The sequence below is a fragment of the Microcebus murinus genome, chromosome 9 (assembly GCF_040939455.1).
Source record: "Microcebus murinus isolate Inina chromosome 9, M.murinus_Inina_mat1.0, whole genome shotgun sequence".
NCBI classification, from domain to species: domain Eukaryota; kingdom Metazoa; phylum Chordata; class Mammalia; order Primates; family Cheirogaleidae; genus Microcebus; species Microcebus murinus.
In genome coordinates, this window is record NC_134112.1 from 50716578 (window position 1) to 50735695 (window position 19118).

The window sequence follows — 19118 nt, forward strand, 5'->3', positions numbered from 1 at the left end:
TTTCGCAGTTTCTTATAAAACTAAACTTGCAATTACCATGCAATCCAGCAACTATATTGCAGAGCATTTATCTAAGAGAAAATAAAATTATGTTTACATAAAAGCCTATATATAAAAGTTTATAGCAGCTTCATTCATACTAGCCCCAAACTGGAAACAATCCAGCTTTCCTTCAACAGTTTAATGGTTAAGGAAACCATGGTATAGACATCCCATGGAAAACTACCCAACAATAAAAAGGAAAGAACTATTGATACATGCAGCAACCTGAATGAATTTCCAGAGAATTATATTGTGTGAAAAATAAAATCCCAAAAGGTGTTATATATCATATGATTCCATTTATATAACATCTTCAAAATGATAAAATTATAGATAGGACAACAGATTAATGGTTGCTAGGACTTAAGGGTGATGGGGGAGAGGAGGAGAGGCAAGGGGTGGGGATGGAGGTGGCTGTGGTTATAAATGGTATCATGAAGGACCCCCATCTCTACAAAAAAAAAATTTAAAGTTGGTGGTGCACACCTGTTCTGTAGTCCCAGCTACTCAGGAGGCTGAGGCAACCTGGGAGGCTGAGGCAAGAGGATCACTTGAGCCCAGGAGTTCAAGGTTTACAATGAGCCGTGATCACACCATGGTATGCCAGCCTGAGCAACAGAGCAAGACCCTGTCTCTAAAAATAAATAATAAATAAGGTAGCATGAGGGATCCTCATGACAGTTGTTCTGCATCATGACTGTGGTAGTAGTCACAGGAATCTTCATAGCTGATCATATTACTTAGAACTAAATACACACACATACATTAGTGTATGGTAACACTGGTTTTAAATCCGAATAGCACTGATGGATTATATCAATGTTAAATTCCTGGTTGGGATGCTGTTCTGTAGTTTCCAAGGTGTTACTATTGAGAGACACTGGATGGAGGGGTATATGGGATCTCATACTGTTTTGTACAACTACATGTGAGTCTACAATTATCTCAAAACAAAAAGTTAAAAAAAAGCACTTAAAATGATCTCAGAACAAAAACCTACATTGATAAATGAAAAAATAGCATAAAGATATAGGTCAAAATTCCTGTAGTAGTCCAAAATATTGCTTCTGAATATATTAGTTTGTACAATACAAAATTGCCTATATCAGACAGCTTTTAAGTTATAGAAGTAACAATTTTATATATCTCAAGCTAATGCTAATTAGCCTTATTAAAATTATCAGCCTTTGGAAGAAGAGATGGGTTAGTGTAAGGAAAAATGAGCCAAATTTGTTGAATCAGTGTAGTACTTGATATATTAGCAATAAATTAAAATAGCATATTTTTTGAACTTATTCAGAAATATTTCTTGGTAATATTCCTGTTGGCTGCCCTAGTGTGGGCAATTACTGTGGCCCCATGAGGTTTCAGAAGGAGCAGAGAAACATTGCTAGAACATGTTGCATGAGCCACCTCTGTTCTGCAGACCTGTTTGATCAGGGTTGGTGTTGACCACCCTGACTCAGACCAAGCACTGTGAATGATTGTGGCAAGGAAACCCTTGGAAGGTTGCTTTGAGGAGTCAGGAAGCTCTAGTGAATCGATGGGATGTGGTTCTGGGTATTAAAGAGGAGAGATACATGCAGCACAATGTCTGCTCACCGAATATAGTTAATCAGTGTTTATCTGCCTTCATCCACCCATTCCTGTATCTATAATATCTCCTTTTACTTTCGTGCACAGAAAGGGGAGAAATGCTCTGTTAAAATCAAAACAACGTTGAGCTTTTTATGCCAAGAAGGAATAGACTAGTGTTACATAAACTAGTCCACAAATGCCTGTGAATTATTTATTGAAAGAGTGTAATCCTGTTGAATCAGAATTTTTAAATAAATTGGTTGTGCGTAATTTTTATTTAGATGTTTGACCACTCAGCATTCCAGGTACAAGTGGTAACCTTAGTCCTTTGCCCATAACGATTGATCCAGCTTTCATAATAGGGCCCTCTGGGACCCAAGTTCACATGTCAGTGGCTGGTTTCTGAGAGAGATTTACTCTAGTGGCTGCTAAGTCAGGCTTTGAAGCCTTATTAACTCAGGCTTGAATCCTGGATATTCCCCTTATTAACAAATTATTTAATTTCTTCATGCCTCCATTTCCTCATATGCCTAGTGGGGGAAATAATACCTACTTCACTGTGCAGCTGAGAAGAACAAATTAGTATATATTGCGTCCAGTACTGTTCCATCCACAGAATAAATGTTCAGGAACCAAAGAGAAGGATCAAAGAGCACCCAGGAAACAAAGATCCCTGGTGGCTGCATGCATTGTTTTGCCCAAGAGCACCAGCAGAGGAAACTCTTTGCTTATCCTGGCACGCCAACCTTCTTGAAATCATGTCACCATACTTACTTGGTCCCTTGCATTCTTCTGGCCTCCCACCTGGACACTTCTGAACCAGAGTACCATTAGCATTTGCTGCATTGAGCACACACACACTATTTTCTTATGCCTGTTTTCTTATTTGCTTATTATTATAGTACAGTAGTATGTACCTTCTTTTCTGAAATTTAACATTTCCCAAAAGTTCTGGTTATGTTTATTTGAATGAGGATCTATGAGGTTTTCAGTGGGAAAATAAAATTTTCAAGTAATCTAATTTATTATATACTATCTCAGTCCAAAAAGAATTTGAGGCACTTACACAGCAAAAAAAAAAAAATATATATATATATATTAATATGAATACTAAAAAATGGAGCATCCTGATCAAAGACAAGTAAAAAAGTTTTGTTCTATACATACCTTAACATATAAGCACATTTGTGTATATGTTTATTTTTACTTTACAAAATATAAAGTTAACTTGTTAAAAAATTTTAAGTAATCTGAAGTTGTATTTCTTAAACAGATATTATCTTCATTTACTGATAAAGAACTCTTTGCATATGCAAAAGCTGGAGCAGTAGCTGAAGAGGTTTTAGCAGCAATTAGAACTGTGATTGCATTTGGAGGACAAAAGAAAGAACTTGAAAGGTTTGTTTCTTCTTTAAGTTGATAGAAATGTTAAATTCTATGCCAACTCAAATGCCCTTCATATTGACTGTATTCATTATAAACATTTTCTTCGAGATCTGTATATATAGCTTAATGGGTATATTACTGCATAACTAATATTATGGAGAAGCTGCAATTCTAATTGTTCTTTTCTCATATCTTGCTAATTGAAAGGATTTTCTAGATAGGCAATGACATAAAAATAGTTTCCTAAGGCTGAAATGTATTTTATATCTCTTAAGATTTTTTTTCTGCCTATCAAGTTAATTCTTGATTTGCTAAGATTGAATGAGTATTTTGTGTAAGATCTATGGGGACATTTTAATTTGTGGTTCATTTCCTCTTTTGCCCAGGCCTCTACTCAGTTGAGTTATGCACCATGATTTGGAAGATAAAAATATAATCAAAAAAGCACGTTTGTACAAAAGTTTAAAATCTTTTTTACTATGTGTTTAGTATTATTCTTGCAACTGTTCCCTTTTATTAGATTTATGAGTGTATGGATGTTAATTTTTTGAAGTTTATAAAATTGATCAGAGCTCTTGATTTCCAACAGTAACAGACTTTATTTAAATTGAATAGAAATTATAATATTCTGATATATTTTAATGTTATAAATATATATTTTTTGAAAGTAGGAAAAAGTAGGCTATATTGTTTTGGGGGTATACATTGTATGATAAAGCCATAAAGACAAGGAAGAGGATTTTTGTAAGTAATGGCTATCTCTAGGGAAGACGAGAAGCCGTGTGACAAAAGCAGGACACATGGCAGGAGTATCTGTAGCTCTAGCAGTGTTCTGTTTCTTGACTTCAGCTGTACACATATGAGTATTCACGAATAATTATCTTTTAAACTGTACATATTGTTTAGAGTACTCTTTTGTTCATATGATAGATTTTTACACCCACAAAGATATCCTTTGAGTGTAATTTGTGATGGCTAAGTGCCATAGTTCAAAGGAAAGCAGTATCTATGTTCTATTTCAGTTTTTGCTAAGGTTTTTGCTTTTGCTTTAAAGCATTTCTGACTAATAAAATGAGAAGTCCTGTTTATGATGGGGAAAACGTCCAATACATAAAGCCCCTACTCTTATGGAGCTTAAATTTTAACAGGGGAGAGGAAGAGTATAGACAACCACAAATAAGCAAATATCTAATATGCCAGTTGGGGGGTAAATATTATTTGGGGAAATAGAATACTTGAGTCATATCAGGTACTGTTTAGGGAAATAAAATAAGAGAACCATGGAATATTTAGAGAAGTTATTCAGAAAAATCCTTTGTGATTAGTTAATATTTGAGTAGTTAATATTTGAGTAGAGACAGAAGGAAATTTTAAATTTGAGATTCTTTTTCAGTTTTCATCAGAGGAGGGGTGGACCAGAAAAATTACCCAACAGAATGGGGAGACGAACAAAGCTTATCTGCTTCTGCCTGGTTGCTGAGCTGGGGAGAAAACATCTCCTCATAAAATAAAAGTCTCAGGCCTGGCCCCCCACGTGAGATTGGGATCTGAAATGACACTAATCTGTGGACTGAGAAATTCTTTCTTCCCAAAGCTGAGGATTTCATGTTAAAAATGAGTTCTAGTCCAGTGATACCAGAGTGTCTGGTAAAATCAGTTAAAAATTGCTAAAAATTAATGAATTAAACATCTAAATTAAGAAGGTAGAAAAAGAGCAATAAAGCATTAGAAAGAAAGAATAAAAGTAAGAGCAAAAATTAACTTAATAGAAAATTAAAGATAAAAAAGTAGAGGTTTGACAAGTCCATAAACTAATTCCTTGAAATGACTAATAAATGACCAAGTATTTTGTAAGTTTAGTCAAAAACAAAAAAACTGAATAAGGAAAGCTTGCTAGAGATTTTTTAAAATCTATTTTTAAAATTATAGTTTATACCAATAAATTTTAAAACCCTGATGATACAGACAATATCCTAGAAAAATAGGTTAAAACCCTCACTGAAGAAAAAGAAAGCCTGAGTAAACCCATAAGCATGAAAAGAGTTGAATTCAAAGTTAAAAATCTCCTCCGTCTTCTGCTGCCCCCTACAAACAAGCAGCACCCCCCTCCCAAGTCTAGATAATTTTATAGGAAAGTTCTACCAAAGCTTCAAGAAAGGGATAACCCTATCTTACACAAATTGCTGTAGAGATGGGAAAAAAAGTTGTGAGTTCAACTAATGAACTAATGAAGGCTAATGTTATTTTGATACCACAACCAGATAGGTATAATATGAGAAAGGAAAAATGAAAGGGCAGTTCTACCTAAAATATAGATGCAGAAATTCTAAATAAATTATTAGCTAAACAAATACATGTGAAAAATATCAGATTTTTAAAAATTCCGAATGTGTTGGCTTTATCCTATGAATCCAAATACGGTTTAATATTAGGAAATCTGTTAATATAATTAACCATGTTAACAGATTGAAAGAAAGAAGCATTTTGTTTTTACATACAGGGAAAAGCATTAATTATATACAATTCATGACAAAAACTCTTAAAACTAGGAATAAAAAATAACCTTTTTAATATACTAGAGACCCAAAGGACATAGATTTAATGGTGAAATGTTAAAAGCATTTTAACACTTAAAATAAGTACATACAACTTTATCTGTCAATTTAAAAAATAAAATGAATGAGACAAATATGTCTGCTAGCATCAATTCTATTTAGTATTATACAAGTATTAGATAATAAGACCAAGACAACAAATAAGTAAGAATAATAAAAATAAATCAAAAAAGAAATAAAAGCTATAAGGATTAGAAAACAGGGAGCAAAATGATCATTATCCATAGATGACATGATGATCTACATAGAAATTTCAGTAGACTCTACAATCTAGCAAAGTGTTAATACAGTAAGGTCTCTAGATACCTATCACTATTCAGAATAAATGTCAGTCCTATAAAACAGCAATGAGCAATTAGAAAATATATAGTATTTCATCAATTCTGAGAAGTGCACTTTCCCCTTACAATTCTTCATCTCTGAATTTGGAATAAATCCAGCAATCAGTGTTGTCTTACAGTTGCTACAGGCCTGGATTGAAGTCCAGCTCTTCTATACAGCTTTTAAGTTTGCTTCTGCTATTCACCAAGGATGCTACCAACCTGAGACCACCTTACGTTAAATTCTGTGTCTAGGAGTTTTGGACCACAGGTAGCGTGAACTCACACTTCAGACCTGCGGGAGTCATGCCTTATAGTTCATATTCTCAGACGAGGTTGGTTTTCCTTCCTTTAGCTAGTTGGTGCCAAAATTGAGACCTGTAAGTTGTTCTGCTGTCTCTTTTCATGTGGCACATGTGTTATTATACTGAGGCTATAGCCCTTCGGGTCCTAGCTGTATATGGGATGTGCTATTAAACTCCTTTCTTTTTTTTTTTTTTTGAGACAGAGTCTCGCTTTGTTGTCCAGGCTAGAGTGAGTGCTGTGGCGTCAGGCTAGCTCACAGCAACCTCAAACTCCTGGGCTCGAGTGATCCTTCTGCCTCAGCCTCCCGAGTAGCTGGGACTACAGGCATGCGCCACCATGCCCGGCTAATTTTTTATATACATATCAGTTGGCCAATTAATTTCTTTCTATTTATAGTAGAGACGGGGTCTCGCTCTTGCTCAGGCTGGTTTTGAACTCCTGACCTTGAGCAATCCGTCTGCCTCGGCCTCCCAGAGAGCTAGGATTACAGGCCTGAGCCACCACGCCCGGCCTAAACTCCTTTCTTAATGCTACGTAAAATAATAGAATAATAGTACTTACCATTAGTGACATGTTATATTTGAGAAATATGACAATATAGCAACAAAAACTATAATGACGTATGTGATGTAGCCTGGGTAAGGAGGGAAAGGACATTATGAGAGTAAGTCCAATATTCATAACTTAGATAAATCTGATAATTTTAATTCATTAAAAGTTTAAAGGGACTGAGACTCTTTTAATGGAGTGCTTTGATTAGATACAGAAAAATTTTTCCTAGAGAAGATGTTGATCAAGTTTTACTGTAAGAAAATAGGCTTTCACAGCTATATTCAGAGATTCATTTTGTGTGTGGAATCATTTCTTCAGAACATTATGAGCTCCTTGAATGTATATTTGAAAGGACATTCTTCTCTGGAAAATTGAAATTAGTTTTGCTTGGAGATCAAGAGTGGACACAAGTCTACAAACTTATGGACTCCCAGTTGGCCATTTCTTAAAAGTGCATTCATTCAGCAGATTTATCCAGCACCTACTACATGGCAGGCACTGTGCTTGGCTCTGAGTTTTCATTCATGAATCAGAAATAGAGGATGTCAATCCTTGTGGGGTCCTCAGTCAAAATAGCAAAATGGCTAAAAAGGGAAAGAATGGGGAAAGGAGGGAAGGAAGATACGGAAGGAATCATCAAAGAAATGAAATAAATTATAGATTTAGTGATGTGCTCTGAAAGAATCAAAGAATGTGATGATGGGTAGGAAGAGTTTAAATATGGTAGCCAGTGAAGGCCTCCTTGAGGAGGTTTCATCTAGGCTGAGACCTGAGGGATGAGAAAAGCATGCCATGTTGGAGGCAGGGACAGGACCTGTTGGAACAAGAGTCTTTCAAATGTCCTGAGGTGGCAAATACTTGGTATGTTTTAGGAAACATAAGGCTAGTGTAACTGGAACTCAGTTGAGTGAGGGGAAGTTGGGACATGCAGGGGCTAGAATATGGGGATGGTAGGCCATGGTGAAGAGTTGGGACAGGGAAGGAGTTGAAGGTATTAAACAGGGGAATGACTATCCACATTGTGTTTTCAGATCACTGGTGTCTGTAACGGCCTTGTGAGTGGATGAGAACATTCAAAGCATGGGATCAGGGGAGGTTGACACGGTTGTCCAGGCCAGAGGGCTTGCCGTAGCCTGATCTAAAGCTGAGGCAGGCAAGGGGTGACAGGTACCTAGGTTTGGGATATAATTTGGAAGTAGAATTAATAAGACAATTTGTAGATCAAACATAATCTTTCAGTTTTCTCTTTCTGTCCTTCTCCACTTCTACAATGACAGGTAATTGAGGTCTTAATCTTTCTCTTCAGATTAGCGGGTATAGGAGGAAGCTGGCTCTCTTGGAATGGAAATTTAACCAGAAGTTAAAATGAATTTAATTTAGTAATATAGAATAGTTTTGTGCTCCTTAATTTAAAAAATATTTTTCTCTTGTATGTGCATCTGGCAAATATATTTATCTACTAGTATTGATTCTATTTGCTTAACCAACACTGTTCCTTGCTTTTATAAGTGGCTACTTACATTACTGGTAAATATTTTCATAATATTTAAGAATAATAATATTTTCTAAATATCAGTTTTTAAAATATAACTTTATTTTAGGAACATATTTTAATTACTATTTCTATACTAAAGCTTTTAGTAAATGAATCATTTTAATACCTGGTTTTATCTGTGTGACAGTTTTATTGAAAAACTAATCAAAAAGCTTATTGAAAAAGAGTATTGTTTGTATGTCCTCCTTTCTTACCCTTTTCTTTACTTCATTTATCTTTTCTGGTATCTAAATGATTTTTTTCTTTTTCGTTGCTTTTTCCTGTGCAAATGTTTCCTCTGGCTGCATGGGACAACATCATATTGGTTTCTGCGTTAGTCTTGGTAAGCAAGAACTGAAATAAAGGAGATAAGAGAGTATGAGACATGTACATTGAAGCTCCTTAAATGTAATCGTGTATAACTTATGCCCAATAGTACCTCTCATCTCAGACCAACTCACAAATTAGGAGATATATCTCTATATCTGTACAAATGGAATATCTATACAGATATATCTCAACCATTGAAACATGTTTCTCAAAAATAATTTTTTTGTTCAAGGATTATAACTAACAAATTGGGGATTTACATTTTGGGAGGTAAAAACTCTAATAGTGTGTTAATATTTTGGCACTATAAAGTTCTGTTTAAATTTGGTCTTTAGTGGACATGTCATGTAAATTTCATTTGGCATGATTTGTAACTGTGGTGTTTTAAGTAGTTAGGGTAGTTATGAAGACAAGAAAGGATGCATGCTTATATCTGGGCAGGGCTTGAACTCTTGTAGTGGAATGACTCCTTTAAAGAAAATTAATATATACTACATAGTATTTATATAGTCATGAATTTTATGGATCAAAGACCTCAAAATATGAATTCCATATGGAAGTAAATTCTTATGAGCTCCTTCTTTCTGCAAGGCAGTACTCTAGGTTCTTCAGAAAGCTGTGCTTAAGAAGATAAAAGGAAGATTTAAGGCTCAGTTATAATCTGTCCCATTTCTCTAATGGTTTTACCCCTTGGTTCTATATTTGCAAAGTACCCTATTTTTCTTTAACTCTGGGCCCCATTAGTTTATATCCACATCTTTCTTCTTAAGTAAAATAGTCTGCTGGGCTCCTTTCAAATGAAGGTAAGGAAGGTATAGATACCATCTCCTTTACTTTGAACATCAGAAATTGACCACTCTCTGAGGGTTTGAAAAGTACTTGAATTGTCATTTGGGAATAAGTTTTAAGTCATCAGAACTGGAGAAAGAAACTCTGTCAGTGGACTCTGACATTGTTTCTGGGTTTTGTGTTTGCTTGTTTGTCTTTGCTCCCATTGTGCATTGCCTGTATTTGCTCTAAGAAGTAGTAAAGGGTACTCTCCAAGTTTGGCTAATGTAGGGTAGACTTTTTGTGCTGTGAATGGATTCAGGTAGAGATGTGCTGAGATTTTTATTGTTCTCAGCTCTTGGGTAGCTGGAAAGCTTCGGGTGGCCTGAACCACCAGGCCAGAGCCCCTTACTCCAGTAGCAGGAAGCCCTGGCAAGACAAATGTTATGGAGCATTAACAGAGGGAAGGAAATGTAGGCAATATGTAGAAAGGAAAAGGAAGGGGGTGCTGATGTATAGTGCTAGACTATTATACACTTTTAAGCCCAGTAATTTTTACAGGTCAGTGATTTTTAAAATAAATGTCTATGGAAATAAGATAAGTCATAGGGCTTATTTAAGTATAAGAAGTATTACATGGCAATTCAAAGCTCTCAGAATGCTCTCACACATGTAACAGCTTAGTTGGTCCTTCCAGCAGTCCCAGAGTTAGGCAGAACATGGGGTAAACTGTCTCCAAAGCTTCAGAATATTTAAATGACTTAGTCTTGCTTAGCACTAACATTACCTCTTCATATTATTAAAGATTTTGAAGGGAAGACACATTTTTTTCATGTCTTCTATTTAGTATTGTCTATGAAACAATGCAAGTTCTAGAAGTTTGCTAAGTATTGCTTCACTTATTTTACTGTTGCTAAAGCCAGAGGAGAAACTTTTAGAAGACTCCCCATAAATATCTTAATCTCCATGAGCCTCAGTTTCCTATTCTGCAGGAATGGAATAGTATTAACCTCATAAGGTCAATCAATATATGGGCAAAAGGAGAAAATACATGTATACCACAGGGCTGGGCACATCCTAACTCCTCAATAACCTTCATTCTACATTGATACATTTTCGTAAGATTTCTGAGTATATGGTGATCATTTTTGTTTTTTCTCCCAGATACAACAAAAACTTAGAAGAAGCTAAAAGAATTGGGATAAAGAAAGCTATTACTGCCAATATTTCTATTGGTGCTGCTTTTCTGCTGATCTATGCATCATATGCTCTGGCATTCTGGTATGGGACCACCTTGGTCATCTCAAATGAATATTCTATTGGACAAGTACTCACTGTAAGTGATGTTATATTAAGAAATGAATCATTGTTAAAAATGCCAGTGAAATCAAATGAGGTTGGTTGACTTCAGTAGAAAAATATATTTTGAACAACTTTTGATTACTACAAAGAGACATATACTACTAGGTTAAAAAGTGGAAAGATAATTAGATGTATCCAACAGCCAGTTTTGTCCTTTTTACAGATCTCTTGCACAATTTCTCCTGTAGCCTAAATAATATTAACATTACCAATCTCTCTATAGCATGAACTTTTCATTTGTTGAGATTATTTCTCTGGGCCAAACTTGGTTCTAAACTCTTCACTTTTATTTCTTGATTTGCAAAAAATGGCAAAATACACAGTTTAACTTCATTTCAGATTTTTTGAATGACAGCTAATGTACTTCACAAATTATAGAAGTAAAAATGATTCCTCTTCTAAAAGAATATTCTATTTGGAAGTTTTCTGCATTATAGATCTTTGTACAAGCACAGATAACTTGCCATTTGATGTTATCCTCTTTTTATTTTAAAGACAATGAAATGATTGCAAACCAAGCTCAATCTGTATCTTGATCGAATAAAGTGCATACTGTTAGAAGAGTCACCTAGTGCAATTTGCAGAGGCAAGTTAGAAGTATATTGAGTTAATGTGCGATGATATTTTGTTGAGTCCCTTAAAACAGCTGCCTTTCTCAGGAACCAGATTTGTACTATCTTTAGGCTATTTGTACTATCTTTAGGCTATTCTCTCAGAATCTTTGGGCTTCAATTTCTTCATTTGCAAAAACAGGCAAGAGTCTATTTGTTCTCCCTACCTAAGCTTTCTTAGACATGTTGTATCATGATGAAACAGTGTATATGAAAATACTTTGTAAATTACAGAGCACACACACCTCAGGCACAATTCTTTAACAGGTTAAGTCTTTTTCTCCACCTATCAGAGTGTATTGTCTTTGAGGTCTGATAAACTGGTTTTTTATTTTGTATCAAATCAGTTTTTTATTGATAAAGACTTGACTTTGTTTCTCTTTGGGGTTAAAGAGAACTAATGCAACTAACTCATGCAACTAATAAGTGGCTCAATAATTGTCTCTCTTGTGTTTTCAATTCCCTCATCCATCTTTGGCTTTGGTAATAGCCATTCCTGAGGCTGTTCGGTCAGGAATGGCTTTTACCAAAAACCTTTTTTTTAGAATAGTCATTCTGTGGGTAAGCCTGGGTTGTGATAAGAGATGTATTCTGTTTAATTTTGATGTAGATAAGCAGTTTAAATATGGTATTCACAGAACCCAGATCTGTCTCCCAAACTGGAAGCATCCAGAATAGTGAATGAGAGATTTGATAATCAGACCAACTTGATTCAAATTCCAGCTTGAACCACTTATTAGTTGCATAAGTTGGAACAGCCACCTAAACTTTTCTAGCCTCTGTTAACTTCTTCTGCCAAGTGGACGTGACTGAAATAGTTTTCCCTAACTTTTGTTGGGGTTGTAGGGACTGATTGAGATAATAAATATAGAATCAGGCCGGGCGTGGTGGTTCACGCCTGTAATCCTAGCACTTTGGGAGGCCGAGGCGGGTGGATTGCTCAAGGTCAGGAGTTCGAAACCAGCCTGAGCGAGACCCTGTCTCTACCAAAAATAGAAAGAAATTAATTGACCAACTAAAAATATATATACAAAAAATTAGCCGGGCATGGTGGCGCATGCCTGTAGTCCCAGCTACTCGGAAGGCTGAGGCAGTAGGATCGCTGAGCCCCGGAGATTGAGGTTGCTGTGAGCCAGGCTGACGCCACGGCACTCACTCTAGCCTGGGCAACAAAGTGAGACTCTGTCTCAAAAGAAAGAAAGAAAGAAAGAAAGAAGGAAAGAAGGAAAGAAGGAAAGAAGGAAAGAAGGAAAGAAGGAAAGAATCACTTAGCAAAGTTCTTTCTATGTAAATTATTGGGCAATGTAATTCCCACGTGAAAGAATGAATAGTGACATTAGTTCTCTTTAACCCCAAAGAGAAACAAAGTTAAGTCTTTATCAATAAAAAACTGATTTGATACAAAATAAAAAACCAGTTTATCAGACCTCAAAGACAATACACTCTGATAGGTGGAGAAAAAGACTTAACCTGTTAAAGAATTGTGCCTGAGGTGTGTGTGCTCTGTAATTTACAAAGTATTTTCATATACACTGTTTCATCATGATACAACATGTCTAAGAAAGCTTAGGTAGGGAGAACAAATAGACTCTTGCCTGTTTTTGCAAATGAAGAAATTGAAGCCCAAAGATTCTGAGAGAATAGCCTAAAGATATATAACCAATTAGTAATAATCCAGGATTTTAACTTGGATCTTCTGATGGTCCTTCTAGTGTTTGTTTCTTTCCACCTTAGCCTGCTGATTATCTAAATAAAAATTCTTAGATATTGAAGAAATATAAAAATATTCTATTATAATATTCTGGTCCTGTAGAACTCATACTATTGTTTCATTGAGCAAGTAAAACTAATTCTGCATTCTAAACTGAAAAGTATTTAAGCTTTTAAAATATTTTAATATTTTTTACTTATTTTTAATTGGCAAATTATAATCGTAGTACATTTATGAATACAAAACATAATGTGATGTTTTGATATATGTATACAATGTGGAGTGATTAAATCAGGTTAATTAACATATCCCTCACCTCATTCACTTGACATTTTTTGAGGTGATACATTTAACATTTGCTCTGTTAAAATCTTTAAAAATATCTTTAATACTCTGTATTCATAAGTTGCCTTACCATTTTAAAATTTAATAAGCTATATTAGAAGAAGAAAGGAAGTATGAAAAATATTGTACTAGCACTGTTTAAGTAACTTGATGGTTTTCCTTCACATTCCTCAGGTCTTCTTTTCTGTATTAATTGGGGCTTTTAGTATTGGACAGGCATCTCCAAGCATTGAAGCATTTGCAAACGCAAGAGGAGCAGCTTATGAAATCTTCAAGATAATTGATAATGTAAGTCTGAGCTGGCCACTTATCCATCTGTCTAAAAGATTTTCTAGTTAAGAATCGATTTCTTTATCACTTTATCCATCCCTCCACAAAATGTCACTAAAAGTAGTTATCGTGACCTAGTAATCTCCTAAAATTTGATTTTGTTTAGGAGCCAAGCATTGACAGCTATTCAAAGACTGGGCACAAACCAGATAATATTAAGGGAAATTTGGAATTCAGAAATGTTCACTTCAGTTACCCATCTCGAAAAGATGTTAAGGTATGGTGATAAATAATCAATGATTAAACAGTCTTTGGATGAAGCATTTCTGATACTTTTCTTTAGAGATTGTAAAAAAAAATAGAAAAGAAAAAGAAATACATGTATATTTAAACCCAATATGGAATTGAACTGTTAGTTCATATACCCTGTATCTGCGAATTGCCTGAAAGTTTGTTTCTCATTTGTCTTGGCAGATCTTAAAGGGCCTCAACCTAAAGGTGCAGAGTGGGCAGACGGTGGCCCTGGTTGGGAACAGTGGCTGTGGGAAGAGCACCACGGTGCAGCTGTTGCAGAGGCTCTATGACCCCGCGGAGGGCGTGGTGAGATGGCCCGTGCTGAGCTACACCCTGCAGCAATCAGCCGTTACCATTGCAGATCATTCTAACGTTATAATTTCAGCTACCAATTTTGAAAGTCACGCTTTTTATTTCAGGTCAGTATTGACGGACAGGACATTAGGACCATAAATGTAAGATATCTGCGGGAAATCACTGGCGTGGTGAGTCAGGAACCTGTGTTGTTTGCCACCACCATAGCTGAAAACATTCGCTATGGCCGTGAAAATGTCACCATGGAGGAGATTGAAAAAGCTGTCAAGGAAGCCAATGCCTATAACTTCATTATGAAACTGCCTCATGTAAGTTGTTCTTGACCTTTGCTGTTCTAGAGGGGCAAAGACTAGAATTCTGGCCTAATACATAGGAAGTTAGGGGATGGCTGTAAATTGGAGGAACTTCCTAAGAAGGGAAATCAAGATTGGTCCAGATTTGAAAGTTCTGGCAGTATGGACTAGTAGCAGGCGTGTGTGTGTGTGTGTGTGTGTGTGTGTGTGTGTGTGTATACTTTTTAAATTGGGACTGATTATTTCTAAGGTTTAAAGAACTGGATTGTGTTGCCTATGAGGTTTAGGCCGTTTATGGGATTGGTAAATAGCTCGTTCTTTTGCTAAATCCTTCTGTGTTTTCTGTGTGGTAGAAATTTGACACCCTGGTTGGAGAGAGAGGGGCCCAGCTGAGTGGCGGACAGAAGCAGAGGATCGCCATCGCTCGTGCCCTGGTCCGCAACCCCAAGATCCTCCTGCTGGACGAGGCCACGTCAGCTTTGGACACAGAAAGTGAAGCAGTGGTACAGGCAGCTCTGGATAAGGTCAGTGAGCCTCAGTTCAAAGTAGCCTGGTTTATAAGCATTAGAATATTCCATTGTTAATTCTTCTTGTCATTGGTCTCAGAAGAGGGCATTTCTGATGGCTAACAGGTGATTCCTTTAGCTATTAAAAGCATCAGTCCTCTTTTGAAGTCTTTTTATGTTTGTTCAATTTCTGTTTATTTCTCTGATATTTTTTAAGTGCTTTAAGATGAATGAATTTTCATCTAAAGTCACTTGAAAATCTTTTCAAGAACAGAAATATAGACTCAAATGACAATTGATCTTGAAAACTTAGCTATAAGGGTAACCCATATTATTTAGGGTTTGAGAGTTTTTAATATTGTCAACAAGAGTAAAACACAATTGGAAGGTTCACATTTAATTTCCAAGATGTTAAATGCCACTTAAGGACTCTATATGAAATGATAAGCCTCTTGTTTCCAAGAGAGAGGGGCAGACAGCCTATAATCAGGCGTCCTCAAACTACGGCCCGTGGGCCACATGTGGGTGTTTTTGGCCATTTTTTTTTTTTACTTCAAAATAAGATATGTGCAGTGTGCATAGGAATTTGTTCATAGTTTTTTTTTATACTATAATCTGGCCCACTAACTGTCTGAGGGACAGTGAACTGGCCCCCTGTTTAAAAAGTTTGAGGACCCCTGGCCTACATGATATTGGAAACCTACCTAAGCCAGGAAACATCCTTGACCATCAACAGAGTTTGACCTTCCTGCAGTTCTGGAGTCCACATGACTTGATTCACCAAATAGGATGGGAGCACTTGCTCTGTGCCAGGCACTGTGTGCTTGGTCTCCAGCATGTCATGGTAACCAGGCTAGCTCTGTGAAGACCCAGATCATGGAGACCTTTTAACCAAAGGTGCTCTGAGTTGAGATGTCACAGTAGAATTCAAAGATGAATCCATGTTTGTTCCAACAGTCCCTGTCTCAATAAAACAACACTGAGTATTCCTTTAAACATCCTGTCAATGTGCTTATTTGATTGTTGAGGGAGCAAAAAGCAGCTTACTAAACACTGTGTGAACCAAAATAGAGGCGGATGGGATTGTGGCTGCTTTTTTTCCCTTTATTTTTCTTATCTGTGATTTCACATCTGTGGTTTTTTTTTATAGTTTTGCTTATCTATGTTTCCTTATTCTACAATGGAACTATGTATTAAATTATAAAGAAAAAAAATTTTAAAAGATTATATTTAAAAATATTTTTGCTCAGAGCATGAATTTTGGGGGGAATTCCACATGCCCCCCTTTTCTCAAAAAACATCCAAAGAATTACTCCATTGTCTTCTCTACTTTCTAGTTGCTACCACCTAATTTTTGTGGTATTTTTGTGGTATCCTACCACATGTATGTTTTTTTCTTCTCAGGGTTTTCCACTTCTATTTTTCCTATTGATCTTATTGTTTGTTTTGAGAATTTTATTATTAGTTACTGGAGAAAAATATAGAGTAATAGAAGTCATAAGCATTGGGCAAGTTACAAAGGTCAAAGAAATCTCAGATAAGTTCTGGTTAGCCAGCTCTGTTCCATAGTAAAATAAAAACAAGATTGGGCATTTAAAGACATTTACATAGCTCCTCAATTTTTGCATAATTGTTCTACCTAGGAATAAATATCATTTATTAAGCACTTATTATATATAAGTCACAGGCTAAATACTTTATGTGCATCATTTTATTACGTCATCACAACTATCCTAAGAAGTGAGTACTATTATTATCCTCATTTTACATATGAATAATTTGAGCCTCACACAGGTTAACATTCATATATTTATTTTGGGTTAATATGATGATGTTGAAGTCTGGACTTTGCTGCCTCATATTTATTATCTCTCTGCTCATCCAAGTGGTCACGTGAGATAGGACATGAAGACTCTTAGGACTGATCGCTACTTAGTATATACTAGTACAGTACACTGGCCTGTGTTTATTTTGATTGTCCAATGCCTGGGCTGTAGGATTTTGTTGCTTTGTATGAGCTCCTGATTATTACTGCAAACCTAGGTTAACTAAAATCATAGAGCCTTCCAGAATTATTAATATGTGAATATTATATTCACATTTGTATTTATTATAATAAAACATCATTTTAAGCTATTACCAATTATCTATACATTTGTTGAAGTTAGAGAGAATCTTATACAGCTTTGATGCTTTTATAATGTCCAAAGCACTGGTGTTCGCTATTCACACGTTGAATGAATGAATCTTTGCACATAATTGTTAATGTATTCAAAAACCAAATTTCTCTTTCTTTAGGCCAGAGAGGGCCGGACTACCATTGTGATAGCTCATCGTTTGTCTACAGTTCGTAACGCTGATGTCATTGCTGGTTTTGATGATGGAGTCATTGCAGAGAAAGGAAATCACAATGAGCTCATGAAAGAGAAAGGCATTTATTTCAAACTTGTCACAATGCAGGTAGAATTTAACTCTAGTATGCTTCTAATTTATCTCCGTGATAAGCTTATTTTTCTGTGTTTAAGTGCTAAAAATAAATATTAATATTATTTGATTTGATTATCTTGAGAAGTAGGAAAAAATACTTGAATGATTCAGGATCAGACCCATGTTTTAGATATTTTTTCTGTTGAAAGGAGGTGAAATAAAGAAAAATAATTAGATAAAATTTTTAAAAGGTTTAGAACTATAGTAGCCACCAGCCACATGTGACTATTGAGCATTTAAACAGTGGTTCATCTGATTGAAGTGTTGTAAGTAGAAAATGCACAGCAGATTCCAAAGACTTAATACAAAAAAAAAGAATGCAAAATATCTCAATAATTTTTATATTAATTACATGTTGAACTGATAATATCACTGAATATCAATAATCTTAGGTATATTGGGTGAAATAAAATATATGATTAAAATTGATTTTACCTCTCTCTTTTCACATTTTTTAATGTGACTACTAGAAAAATTTAAATGACAAGTGTGGGTTACAGTATGGTTTGTACCATATTTCTGTTGACAGCACTGGTCCAAAGCAAACTTGACTGAGTCAAACACCCACAAAAGAAGATGATTAGATAAGATATATGGACTAGATGCCATATTATTTCAGCATCTTCAGTGAGAATCCTTCTTATTCAGTGGTTTTCATTTTCAAGAATTTCTCTCTCTCTCACATACACACACACCAGCCATTTAACTTTACCCTTTCTTGTAATTACCTAAACAAATTACCATTTTCCTTGATAGCTGATGTTCAGTGATTAATTTTCATTGGTCAGTGGAGCCTAACCAGCTCATGCATATTTCTTGTTTATTGTAGACAGCAGGAAATGAAATTGAATTAGAAAATGTAGCTGGTGAAACCCAAAGTGAAATTGATGCCTTGGAAATGTCTTCAAATGAGTCAGGATCCAGTCTAATAAGAAAAAGATCAACTCGCAGAAGTATCCGTGGATCACAAAGCCAAGACAGAAAGCTTAGTACCAAAGAGGCTCTGGTATGAAGGAGGATGTCGAGTTTTATGTTTTAAAACTGCCCAGTATGGCTCTCCTAGTTTGGTGGGTTGGGGCTGAGCTTGTAGGAGTGGGAACCAGAAAAGGTGATCCAGAATCCTCCTGTCCCATCCCCCACTATGTTTCACAAACAAAAATATCAGCATTTTAAAATCAAGTTAAAAATAAATAAATTAATTAATTTAAAAAATCAGATTAGAATTTAAGAATGAGAATTTGTAGGACAAGATTTTTAGAATTAGAATTTGTAATGTAAAGAGACGATAGTGGGTCTTCAAATATCAAAATTTATATTCTGTTTATCCTTACTTGGAAATATTCTTGTCATGTTCTGAATGCCAGGTAAGAGTTAAATGTTTATGGAAACACTCATTTCTTAAAAAGTAAAGCAGTATTGTAACAGAATTTCTCAGCATTTTTTTGAAGCTAAATAGCTATCATTTAATAAGGAATAAGAAAATGAAATATATT

At 35.4% G+C, this 19118-nt stretch overlaps 1 protein-coding gene across 2 annotated transcripts in view; it reads left to right on the forward strand.

Annotated features, from left to right (window-relative positions):
• Positions 1-19118, forward strand: part of ABCB1 (ATP binding cassette subfamily B member 1) — a 194774-nt gene that overhangs the window by 139740 nt on the left and 35916 nt on the right. For both annotated transcript variants that reach the window (XM_012779549.3, XM_012779551.3), the window contains exons 8-16: positions 2894-3018; positions 10596-10767; positions 13635-13748; positions 13897-14007; positions 14205-14330; positions 14444-14647; positions 14986-15156; positions 17437-17598; positions 18455-18631. In XM_012779549.3, the coding sequence (XP_012635003.1) occupies positions 2894-3018; positions 10596-10767; positions 13635-13748; positions 13897-14007; positions 14205-14330; positions 14444-14647; positions 14986-15156; positions 17437-17598; positions 18455-18631 (1362 nt within the window). The remainder of the gene's footprint in view (positions 1-2893; positions 3019-10595; positions 10768-13634; positions 13749-13896; positions 14008-14204; positions 14331-14443; positions 14648-14985; positions 15157-17436; positions 17599-18454; positions 18632-19118) is intronic.